The 13,367-nt window shown below is 47.7% G+C and overlaps 1 protein-coding gene across 3 annotated transcripts in view; it reads right to left on the bottom strand.

Annotated features, from left to right (window-relative positions):
* Nucleotides 1-1,096: 1,096 nt before the first annotated feature.
* CEP97 (centrosomal protein 97) overlaps nt 1,097-13,367 on the bottom strand; it is a 1,492,335-nt gene continuing 1,480,064 nt past the window's right edge. For all 3 annotated transcript variants that reach the window (XM_069637315.1, XM_069637314.1, XM_069637316.1), the window contains one exon: nt 1,097-1,844. In XM_069637315.1, coding sequence (XP_069493416.1) covers nt 1,263-1,844 — 582 coding nt within the window. In that variant the 3' untranslated portion in view covers nt 1,097-1,262. The remainder of the gene's footprint in view (nt 1,845-13,367) is intronic.

Here is a 13,367-nt window from a genome sequence, read left to right on the forward strand (position 1 = left end):
GCGCTTCATGATTCAGGGTATCGAGGGCGTTGCGCCAGGAGGTTTTCCTCAGGCTTCAGGAGCAGCGTATACCACTCTCCAAAATACCCACTGTATATATACTCCCATCACTCCACCCCTAAAAGCGGCACTGCGCAAGCATCATCCCCAGAGCTGCTGGTTGTTTGGGTTACCACGGCAGGGGTCAAATTAAACAGGTCCACATTTTACGTACGGATGAGAATGTTCATAACACATACCCATAACCTAGAAGAGGTCAGACTTTCAGGTCAACCCACATTAGGTCACTTCTGGGATGGGGCTTCCAACAGGGTTGGACTTCTAGGGGGACCTCCCATGAGCACGCTATGGGGCTATGGGGCAGGTGGGGACTACCAGGTAACATCCTGGGTAACACGCCAGCTAGGGCCAAAGTTCTGTTAAAGCCCCACTACCGCACTTCCGGGTTAGGCCTTCCGGTCGGCGAGGACTTCCGGCGTAGGGCATGCCTTCCGGGTCACACGCATGATGTCACTTCCACTAGTGTGTGACTTCCGGGTTAAAGGGGCGTTTCCACCTGTCAACTTTATATGCTGATTAAAGGTATCATCTTATACTACTAAGGATGCATGAGTTGAACAAGGTGACACAGTTCCCAGGTGGCCTCCTGTTACCTCACCAATCTCATTTGCCAGGCCGTGGCTTTTTGACTGGCATCACTGTTCCCTGCATGCAAAATACTGTTAACGGGGAGCCATGACTGGATTAAGGTATCCGAGTAGACTGGGTCTGTTGGCAAAGCAGAGGTTAATACACACATTTGGGATTTTCACACATCTATCCCTTCACTAAACTCACTCACTCATCACTGATTCATTCACTCACCCATCTATCTATCTATTAAAGCTTTCACCCATCCAGCCAATATTTGCTTTGAAATGCTGGTTAAGTAATGTGCATACGTATATCAATATACAGGTGTATTTGGGCCAAATCAAGTGCACAACTGTCAACAAAAGCATTGCTTTCAATTTTCTTTTTATGTGGTTATAAAAAAGAGATACTTTGACTTTATCATGCCATACTATATAACTAATGTCTAACATTGTAAAAGAAGTAAGATTGTTTGATATTGTTTATTGCAGCCAGGTGATAATTACGTATGAAGTAATAACATGGCACAATATAATGTAATGTGTAACATACAAAAAGGGGCATATTATTCCTTTTTCTTGCCTTGTTCTTTGTCTTCATAAGTTCACGTTTGTAGTTTTACAAAGGGTTTAGGTAGTGTGCGACTCCTCTGGAAAACCATTATCGGTCAAGAAGTTCTGATTTTCTAGTATGTTCGTGGTGTGGGGACTGTAATTTTCCATTGGATCACTGCAGCATGTGCCGTCATCATCTATTGCTGATTGCTCAGTTGACTTTAAATATTGTTGAGTGGGACTGTTGTATTTTTCCCATTTGGAGCTATCCTTGAGGCTTTCACCACATTCTTTTCTATCATCTCGATCTTCTGGTACATCAGACTGCCCCTGCTGATATGGGTTGTCCTGCTGCTGTCTGGTGGTTTCATCATTACTTCCAGAGATTACACTTAACTCTGCGGAATACATGTTATCATTATAATGCCCATGGACCATCGAAACTGAGTCAAAACCACAACCTGAGCTTTCCCATGACAACTTTTCATGTTTCACTTCCGGACAAAGGGCAAGGTCTGTTGCCGCCTCAAAGCTTGAATTGCATGAACAGGATAACAACTGGGCTGGAAAAAAACTAACCGTGGTAGGAACACTTGGCTGCCGATGACTGTCTAGTCGCTGATTTACAGAACGTTTCCACTTTTCAAGAGATTCAACCTATTAACAACCAAAACATGTTTTCAATGTAAATGACGGGACAAACGGCAACATTCCAATATTCATCAGGCAAAAAACAGAAACTTCAAAAAGGTAGAAATATATGTATTTGAATTAACAGATAGTCAATCGTCGAAGGCAGTACTTAAGTGAATACGTAACAATAAAACAGATTTCAAGCATGTTTTGATCATGGTTAACAGTAAAGGGACTTGAGGAAACACATTTAAAGGGATGGAACTTGAAAATAAAATATCACTGGCAACATGGCAATAATGGATAAACAAACTCTAGGCAATCTATGACCTCTTCATCGCTCTTTCTGAATACACATTTACCTTTGAGGTATTGCCCTAACCTCTGGCAAACTTTAAATTCCCTCAATTCAAACAATATCGTTATTACCTCTCCTGCCTTAGGCTTCCCTTCTCCTCACCACAATCCTCAACCAAAGGTTATAAGGAATCCCAAAACATCCTCCTATTTTGTGTCTGTCCAAACACAGATTTGAATGAATCCTTACGCAAGGAGAAAGCTCTACAACCAGACTTGTAATTGTGGAATTGGATGTTAAAAGGCAGCATATAATTTACAGAGAAATGCCTGATTTTTGTTATACTTGGGCTGCAAAGAGCTTCTCTGTTATGAGGCTGCTCCACACCCTGATCGGCTTGTAGCTTTGGAAGGTAATGCTAGTCTTATTGAGCTCATTGACAGGGAGATTGACTACACATGTGGCATACAGAAGTTTAATGACACTCAAGATACAATCAGTGGTGTCCATGCCCTATGAGTACTCCATGCTGCTGCACAGCGATATTGTTGTTGACATAAAAACTGCTGCTAAAAAAAATGTGACTGAAGTGTATGGTGTGGGATAATCACATTATGAAAATACCTGCTCAGTTCCTGCAGTTGGAAAATTTGTGACAGGATAAACAAGCATTACCAAAACCAAGTTTGTGTGCACAATTCGTCAGGCAGGCCTCTACAAGTCCAGCTTTAACCCGCCGGTGCTACTGATGGGCTGCAGCAGGACTCTTAACACTGTTTCCGCCACCTGAAATCCTGGTGCCACCAGGACATTACAAGTCCCAGCAGCCCGGGATAGCAGACGGCAGAAAGTTTAAGTCCCCGTTCCCATGGAGTCCCATAAGGACTCCATGGGAATGGGGACACGGAAGCACCAGCACCGTTTCCGGTGCTTCCGTGATGACTCTGTGTCTACCGGGTCAGACCTTCCGGATGCAACGGCGCAGGAAGGCAGAGTTGTAGTGTGGCAGTCCGGAAAGGGTGCCGGTACGGTGTGACCAGGACCTTTATTTTGGGACCGCCGCATTGTAATGAGGCCCATATCATAATGGTACTACATGATCATAAAAGAGCCTGGTGGATTATGCAAGTACATTGGTATATAATAGTGCCTGCCAAATTCCCATCTAATGCCTGTACAAGAGCACAAACTGTCTACTTTGTTTCTGCATTGAATTAGTGTTAAAAACAAGCATTGGCACATATGCGAATACACATATTATAGCGGCTAAAACCGTTTTTTTCTGCTAAAGTGTGATATAAAAAACAATTAAAGTTAGGACCCTAAGGGTGCACACAGATCTCTACAGTGGATGCATAAACAATTATAGGCACGTTACTTATAATGAGAAAAAAACAAACTAAAGCTTCTAGAATGCAAAGCGCTTTGGCAGAAAAGCCAGAACTGGCTCAAGGTTGTCAAGTTTTAAGCTTTGATGGTCAGTGACCAAGTATTAGTTTAGAACTTCACAAAATTAGAAAAGACTATGGTGAAATCGATTCATATTTCATGTTCTGTTTTGGAGTGAATCTTTATGATATCTATGTGCATACAAGCAAGTACACAAATGTAGCGAGGTGGAGTTGAGGGAAGGGCACTATTGCACTTAGGGTATTGGACTGACAGGTAGACGGGCAACCATGCCAGTGCTATATACATCAGGGCACTTTGGATGCGTTCATGCATGTTGAGTGTATCATGGCGCAGCTTCCTTGTGATGCATGCATGCTGCCTTGGAGAGTGTGTGCCTTGTGTATGGGTTGCTTCTCATGTCAGTGTCTGCACATGACCAGTGCTCATGTGGGCATGTGTGTGTTTAGATGTCTGGGGGCCAATGTTTGTGGACCCTTGGCCGACTGGCATGGTGTGCTGCATTTACATGCCTGCTGTCATTGTTTTGTTGTGGAACGTTGTATTCATCGCCCCCTCACTAGGTGTCTCTGCGCCATCCTCTGCCGCTCCCACTCCCTCAATCCCTTCAAGGTGCAGCACACTGCTGCATTTCTCCTCCCATGGCATTAGTTTGATTGGTGAGGCGGTCCCACTGCAAGTGGCCAGGCACTCCTTATGTTTCGCTGACAGCCAGTTGCGGTCCTTCAGTGGAGGTCATCCCACCGCTTATGGCAGTCACGTATAGTGCAGGGTACCGGTCCCACAGCTGACACCTTTTGTACCAGTTCCTCCGAGGTGGCATTTTTCCTGAGCTATTACTGCACTGGTGGTCCGTGACAATCAGCTATGCAGGATGCTCGACAATGCAGTCTGTTAGGATGGTCAGTTCCTGCTCTGTGAAGCGTGGTTTCCGCTGCTGCCTTTCTGCCATGCCTGTTGGTGCAATGCCGGCGTCTGTGTCCGGATGGCTACAGGAAATGGGTGATTTTAAGTGGATTGTGTTTTCCAAAACAGCGGCCGGCGAACTTCCAATTTCGGCAGTGACGTTGCTGGTGTTTCTGTTGACGCTGCTTCCGTGATTGACATGCCGTAAATGCTGTGACCAACATTGATACTGGCGGTGGCACCGATTTCAGCAGGCAATGACAGTGTTTCCATGAAGCCGGTAGCACTGTTTCCGGCATGCCGGAATGCACGCTTCCACCATGTTGTGCTGGACCGGTGGTTATGGTTGCCGGAAACAGTGCAATCGTATCCACGGAATCACCGGCAAAATATCGGCTAACTTCTAATGAGGGCATTTGTCTTCTAAATTTGTTTTCACCTCATTTATACAACGCCCATGCCCTCCCTCATTGCTCGATCATATAATCTAGTGCACTAGTGATGATTGATACTCATAAAGAATTCTGGTTTAGAACAGACAATTGCTTTCTTAAAATTCTGTCAACTTGCTGAAACACCCCTATCCATAGTGCCTAAAATCTTATTATAGGGGAGGAGGGCATGGCTTGGAGCTGCCGTGAGTGGCATGGCTTCCTAGAAGCTCCTGGCTGGCTCTAAACACTGAGCACAACTACACTGGCTCCTCGATCTGTTAAGCCATAAAACATATAATTATGGAATGAGGAAGGAAAGGAGCAGGCATCACCTGTAAATTGATGCTGTGGTTGCAGAGCATAAGTGAATGCAAATTCTCGGGACCGGCGTGGAAACGAAAGGAAAATGGCGGCAGCGGCTTTCTGGAGTTCTTCTGTAATCGCAAGGAGGGGGAGCCACTGCATACAGGCAGGCATCTGGGCCTAGCATAGAGGCAGCATACAGTACGCAGCAACCTGAATACATCAACAGTGGCGTGGGAATCCTACTGCTTCCACCCCCGACCCTGCAGCACCAGAGCCCAGTGGGGGCCGCTTCCAAGGACTCACCAGCGTGGCTGGTGTCACCGTTCAGGAGCTGGAACTCCCCGCAGCAATGATCCCTCGGAGCCTCTCTTGGACTGGGACGGGATCTGAACTAACCGCCGGAAGAACGACTGCAACGAACGCAAAGGTAATTTCACCCCAACTATCCAGTAGCAGCAACGCGATCGCCGCACCCACTCGTTACCTCCCGCCTCCACCATCTATGCCCACACTGCTGCACTTGGAGCCGGGGGAAGCAGGCTGCCTACCGCAGCGTAGCCCCCACCGGACGACAGTACCCGGGGTTCACTATCCCGGTTGGCGAGGGGGGACACTAGGGGGAGGAGCCTCATAAGCAGCACCACGCATGCCCCCCCCATGCATCAACACTACCGGGGAGCCGCAGTTGTTTGGCAAGGGGCCGAGGGAGTAGCAGCCGCCCCCGAAAGCACCCTGAGGACAGAGGTGATCGCAAACGTGGAGTATAACAGACAAAGACAACAGGCCACGGCAGGGGGCAGTGGACAGAGCTGGGCTGACCAACACACGGTGAAGCAGGCCCACAGGGTGGCCAAATAGCTCAAGAACACATAGAGCCGTTAGCTACAGGCACCCCCAAAAAGAACTCCCACCCACCCAGGGCTATCAGCGGGATGCTGGTTGAAGGGGAGCCCCCAAAGAAGGACTTTGTTGGGGGTCGTCCTAGCACTATGCAGAATCCTCCTAAAGGTGCACCCCAGACCCAGCCTGTGCATCCGACAACGAAGAGGTGCCTGACACACTTGCAGCTTGACTGCGAATCATCCTCCGCACCACGGAAAGGGAACTAGTAGTGGGAGACGTCCCTTCCACATAGACCCCCCGGGGTGAAGTAGGGGGCGCGGACCACCCCGAGCGACATAGGCCTCCAGCTACAATGGATTGCCGGAAGAACCAACAGGGCAAGGAGCTTACAGGGCTCGAATCAACAGGCAATCTTCTCAATGGAGGGCTCCACGACCCCGGTGATCCCGGGGAGGATACAGTGGTGACAGAATCCTCATAGGAGCGATAAAGCAGACATCCCCCACCCTACTCCTCACCTAAAGAACGGGGAACAATGGCGCAAAGTGGTAAAGCGACTAAGCAAACCGACATTGCCACGCTAATGGGCAACAGCATCCCAGAGAAGCCAAAGAAGGGGTGTTACGCTTACCTGGCTCCCACAGAGGCGTCGATCTGAACTGGACAGCTGCGGACTCCACCAATGTGACGCGTAGGGCCGAGATGACGGACTGGACTGGCCCACCTAGCTTCGTTTGCTTGGCCCGTAGGAATATTCTTCTGCAAATGGAGAAAGGGAATTAACCACCCGTGGAGTTGAGCGTAAATCCCCCCACCCCCGCTGTTCTCCCCACAGGTTACCTTTGATGTCCCCTCTTATAGTCTCACCTGATGGTTTGAAAAGATGAGCTCTCCATCCTGCATTGAGCGCAGGGGCGCGTTGATAACCAGTTGCTTCACTGGCTCGAAGGAATTGGTGAGTTCCAGAACAATATTGACTCCGAAAAGTATGTAGTTCGTAAGAGTTCACATGTCTGACTTTCACTCTTGTCCGATTCCTTGCAGTTTGCAGCTTGAGCCCAGCGAAGAGTTCCTCGTGGTAGCTGACGAAGTTCAGGTAAGGATTTGGCTTATCCTACACAGTTCAATAAAATAAGGCCAGATTGTAACCTGTTGCTTGCTCCCTTATTCATGTGTGGAGAGAAAATATGAAGTTTGGGGAATAATACCTCCGGCGGTAAAATTAGGTAAATCTATTGTGGTGAGAAGAGTTCCCCTTGGTTGTCCCTTTGTCTCACCTTGTTGTCCTTTTGTTCCCCTTAGGGGCCGGGGTACGGCAAGGATGCAATGGAGACTGCGCCGACCCGTGAAGAGGAATAGTACCCCCGGCGGTAATCAGGTAAATCTATGGGGGTAGTTACTATTGCCTCTGTTCTTGTGTTCCCCTTAGGTGCCAGAGTGTGGCGGGAATGTGCAGAAGGATGCGGTGGATCGTGAGGATGCTGCGAAGGCCGGTGAGTTCAGCGCAGCGCTGCAGCAGGCGAGGCGGCACGCATAAAATGCTTCTTTCTTCCAGTTCGAAAGCGCAGTGGATCCGGAATTCAGGTAAGGATCGAAGGTTTTGCTCTTATTCTAACCTCCTCTCCTTCTCTTCCTCCCTTTTTCTATGAGCTGCAGACTCGAGGCGGGCGTGGCAGAAGACTGGATGCAGACTTGCAGACACGGTGAGCGTTACGCTGCTGAATGCAGAATAACGCGAAGAGTGTGCTGCTCTTTGGGCGTGGTTTAAATAGCCTCCAAAGTAGTCCAAGGTAAGAATTCCTCCCCAGCCCCACCCGAGTAAAAAATAGTCCCTAGGTAAAATAGTCCCTTCCAAGCCTCATTTGGCTTAGAGCTCTGCAGCATGGTCTGCATCAGGTAAGCTTGCAGCATTGTCTGCATCAGGTAAATCCTACTCTATGAGCCTGGCGCCAGGACTGACTCAATATGAGCCTGGTGACATAGGCACCAGGACCGCACCCAAACAGCCCCTAGAAGGGGTTTTTGGGCTTGCTCAAAATAACTTGATGCCTGCTTCTGGGGTTGCTGGACCTGGTCTGGTTCCCCGGGGATAGGCATCATGACAGGGGGACCTACCAGGGAAGCAAGTATCAGGCTCCAACTCTAGCCAGGAGACCCCAGAATCGGAGCACTTGGCCACAAAATCAGACCTGAAAGACCTGCTCACAGCCCTGATGAAGGAAATCCAAAAAGGGACGGATGAAGTGATGAAAAAGATCAACTCCCTTGACAAAAGGGTTGAAGCAGTAGATAGCCGAACAGCAGACATTGAGAATGCTTTATGTGAACAAACCTTCGAATGGGAGAAAGGCCAGGACAGACTGACAGCCCTAGAAGCGAGGTGCGAAGCGCTTGAGGCAAAGCAGGAGGAAGCAGAAAACAGGTTGAAACGGAACAATATCCGCCTTCGGGGAATCCCATCCTCTGTCTCAGACTCATATCTGGAGGGTTATGTAGTGGACTTATTCAGATTCATAATAACACTCCAAGATGAGTCCCCGTTGGAAATAGACTGGGTGCATAGAACGATCCTGAGGCAGTCCGCTACATCACCTTCAGACGTCCTTGCCAGGGTTCACTTCTTTAGGGTAAAAGAAGAAATCATGAGAGAAGCCAGGTCAATGCAGCAAATCTCCTTCAGAGACTCCCATATCCTCCTATACCAAGACCTGGCAAACTCCATCCTTCAGAAAAGGAAAACCCTCAAGCCACTGACTGAATGGCTGCATGAAAAAAAATGTTCTGTACTGTTGGGGCTTTCCAACATCCGTAAAATTCACCTGGGAGGGAGCACAACAACAGATCCACTCCCTAAAAGAACCTGAGAAATTCATGTGCGTCGGGAGAGCAAGCGAGGAATCCGAATCGGATGTGGCCTACAGAGATCCCACCAAGAAACAGGGGACAACGACATGGACAAGAGTTAGTAGAAGGCGTAGGATTCGAGGTCCTTCCCGAAGAAAGCCTAACCCAGATTGAACTGCCAAAGCACTTTGTGTGCAGCTAAGGTCAGTGGATGGTCCCCAGTGGTCTACAATGGGGAAAAGCGGTTGGAAACAAAATACTGGCCGGGGTAAGGTGTAGTTTGAGGGGGATGGAGGCGGGGGAACCAAGGAAACCCCTAAAATCCAGGTTGGAATAAACCAAAGAAAAGCTGCTTAAACATTCCATATTACGCTACAAATTCAAGTTGACATTATGTCCTGCTGATGACACAATGGGCCCAGTTGGCCATTTGTGCTCGATGTTGGAGCACTACCAGTTGCCCCGTTGGGTAAGATGGTTTCATCCCTATGGGTTCAAGGGTTTGGGGGGAGGCGGGAGATAGGCAGAGGGGAGCAATAACAAGGGTGAAGAGTGCACGAGAAGTCACGCTCCCGCAAGTAATGAAAAGTAACAATACACTGACATCTAAAGACATCACAATAACATACAATCAGAACAATACCACACAGGGAGCGCGAATAGGGGTGGACATGAAAATACACAAAATTAAACCCACTAAGGAATCTTATGGTGTTAGATGATGAGGGGGAAATTAGAATCCTTACGTGGAATGTCCAGGGCCTCAATTTCCCGGGGAAGCGTAGATCAGTGGAGCACAAGCTTAGTCAACTGGCGGGCGATATACTGCTCCTCCAGGAGACTCACCTGTTACAGTCTGATGAAAAGCGCGCCAGAGTCCAAAGATTCAAAAAGACATTCTTCGCTACATCTGGTGAAAAAAAAGAGAGGAGTGGCAATTTTATTGAGTGAGAATGTCCCTCTAACAAGAATTACAGTTAGGCAAGACCCGGGAGGCAGATATCCTTTAGTGAATGGGCTACTAGTAGAGCAACCTATCATATCACAGTAGCAGTTGTCTACTGTCCAAATAGTGCCCAAGACAAGTTCTTAGCGAACCTAATTCAAACTATCCTGGCGTTCACAGAGGGATACCTCCTTATAGGTGGAGACTTCAATATGGTCCCTGATCCACTATTAGATAAAACTCTCCCCCCAACTAGATTAGACTATATACAAGCATTATCTCTTACTAAATTATTCAGGGAAACGGAGACGGTGAATGCATGGAGGCTGGCCAATAAGGGAACTAGGGATTAGACCCACTACTCCCATGCGCATAGGCTTTTTTCGAGAATAGACCTTTTGTTGGTCACAAATGCAATATACCAATGCTTGGACAAAGTAGAGATACACACTTGAGCGATCTCGGATCATGCCCCAGTATCTGCTTTCTTAAGCATAAAAGGGCCACCACCTGCTCCCTCCCCCCACTGAGATATTAGAAGTTATGCGATGCCATGTTGCTAGACGAGAGCATTAAAAGGGAAATCGATGAAACATTATCCAACTATTTTTTTCAAAGCACGACAGCTGACACAGCCATAGATGTAATCTGGGACACCATGAAAGCGGTAGTGAGAGGAACACTCATTAGCGCAGGGGCTGAACAGCAGAGGGTCTCGAAAATCCTAGTAACTAAGCTAGCATCACTAGAAAAAGACTTACAAACCCACTGGACAAGGAAAGGGGAGAGAGCACTGAGAAAAGCCAAAATAGCACTAGAGATGCATTGGGCTGACCGATCAGCGAAATCACTGGCATACACAAAACAATTTTATTACAGTAAAAGCAATAAAGCAAACCGGATACTTGCATAAAAGTTAAAAAATATACATAATAGGAATAATATATCATGCCTTAGAGGTGAGGACGGTAAGGCCCGGTACAGGGAGGGGGACAAAATGAAAGTGCTGGTGAACCACCATAAAGCAGTAATGACAGGCTCGCCGACATCCCTTGATAAACTGCCCAGCTACGTGCGATCTATTAAGGCTCAACAGCACAGCATGCAACTGAAAACCCTAGATGACCCTATTACATTGGAAGAAACTGTGGAGGCCAAAAAGTCACTGAAAAGCACAGCCCCAGGTCCTGGCGGGCTAACCGCAAAACTTTATAAGACCTACTCACACATGCTAGCTCTGCGACTGATTAGCCTATTCAACCCCTTCCTGACGACAGGAACCATATCACAATGTGAACGTCAGCAGCCGCCTTCTCTAGTGAGGCCTCCGCTTGGGTACAATCCTTCCTTGCCAATCGCACTACTAGGGTCTTCTGACCCTCGGCATCAGCTGACCCTATCCCGATCTATTGCGGCGTCCCGCAAGGATCGTGCGTATCGCCAATCCTCTATAACATTTTTACAAAGCTCCTGTTTGATCAGGTTCGCCTCACGCTATCAGGATGCTATGAAGAGGACTCTAAATTGATTAATGGCTTATACCTGGCGATCCAGGCGTGGATGACAGACCACAGTTTATGTCTCAATGACGGGAAAACCGAGTTGTTGCCCGTCGGCTCCCAACCACGACTAAACAAATTAGACCCGCAATATGCATCCATCAACATTAATGGAAACCTAATCAAAGTGGCCAAAGAAATCCAAACTTTAGGGGTATACTTGGACTCTACTCTCTCGCTAAAAAAGCAAGTGAACGCCACTGCATCTTCTACAGCGTACACAAACAAGCTGATCAATGCATGCAAGTCTTTCCTCTCTCCCAGTAGCTGCATTACTTTAGCTAGAGCACTAGTGCTCTCCAAAATTGACTACTGCAACACCCTCTTCCTATGCACTTCTGAGCGCAACCTTAACAAACTTCAGGTTCTTCAGAACAATGCCTTAAAAGTGGCATTGAGCATTCCTTGATCCTCCCACATCACCAGCTTCAGACAGGACGCCCATTGGCTCCCAGTACGAGACATAATAACCCTCAGATCTCTTATCATCCATAAGTGTCTATCGAACACAGCTGCCAAGTACTTGGCTGTTAAATTTAACCAACGCCAATCAGCTAGACCAACCAGAACCTTTTACTCGCACTGCCTCTCCATTCCCAAAATCAACTTTTAAAAAGCGGGTGGTTCTAGCTTCCCGATCCTAGCTGCCAAACAATGGAACGCTTTACCCCTCAACCTCAGAACGGAATCATCATTCTGGACCTTCAGAGCGAATACTAAGACCTGACTTGCCAACAAGAACTGTTTAATGTCTGTTTAATTCATCTCTACTGTATCTCACGTTGTATTGTACCTCATTATGTATCATCCCTGTGACCACCATGTAACCCTGGTCCTCCGCACTTATTGTCTTTCTTGTCATTATCCCCGTTTACTATGAAAATGCTTGTAAACTGTTAAACTTGCTTTAAGTCTCTGGTGCCCAGTTACCTCAGGTTCGGCATGCGGTATAAATAACGAAACAAAACTAAACTAAACTAAAATCAATGGCAGAGTCACGAACGATCCTCGTCCACAAACCGGGGAAAGACCCCGAACAGCCATCCTCATACAGACCAATAACGTTGATGAACAAAGATTGGAAAATATTTTTGAAGGCATTAGCGACCAGGTTAAAAACCCAGAATAGCAAAGAAAATCATGCTCCGCGTGAGGGCTCTGGGTGGTTTGGGAGTCCCAGATGTGTCGAGATACTCGCTAGCAGCACAACTATCTCATGCATTCACGTGGGTTTGGTAAATAGACCAACCGCTCTGGAGACATATAGAGGAGGCTTGGTGCCCGGTCCCCCTGGCTGATCTCCCGAACATACCGACCCTAAAAGCCCAAGCCAGTCAAGGACCCCTTACAACAACAATAAACACTGCACAAAAGACAGGCTAGGTCCACTTACACCACTCTGGAGTAACGCAGAATTCACGCCTGGAATTCCCCCAGGAGGGAGGTCTGCAAAAACTATCAGATTTCCTAGAGGAGGGCTCCTCTATCACCTTTGAAAAATGTAAAGAAAAATTCAAGGTAGCAGAAACAGAAAGGTTCCATTACGCCCAACTACCGCATTGGATCTCGCACAGAGCAGTTAGGGAAAAGGGGGCGAGAAACCTGACGGCACTAGAAACCACCCTTTTATCAGCAACTCCAAGGGGGAAAATATCCACGCTCCATCGCCTCCTGGATAGAACAGACCATTCCAAAAAAGAAAAGCTGGACTGGGAAAGGTACCTCGGCCGAGCAATAGATATAGAAGAATGGGGAAAGATCTGGACCAGGCTACACAAAAGCACCCAATGCATCTCGAACAGGGAAGGGGGATATAAACTCTGTTATAGATATTATGCTACCCCAGACCAACTAAACAAAGCTAACCCGGACATCCCCCCAAACTGCTGGAGAGGGTGCACAGTCAGGGGCACCCTGTTTCACCTCCTGTGGTCCTGTCCAAAAGCAGAAGGGTATTGGGGAGAGGTGGTGGGCCACATTAAAGCAATCACTGGACTAACA

Source organism: Ambystoma mexicanum, chromosome 7p (genome assembly GCF_040938575.1).
Source record: "Ambystoma mexicanum isolate Mex_15411 chromosome 7p, UKY_AmexF1_1, whole genome shotgun sequence".
NCBI classification, from domain to species: domain Eukaryota; kingdom Metazoa; phylum Chordata; class Amphibia; order Caudata; family Ambystomatidae; genus Ambystoma; species Ambystoma mexicanum.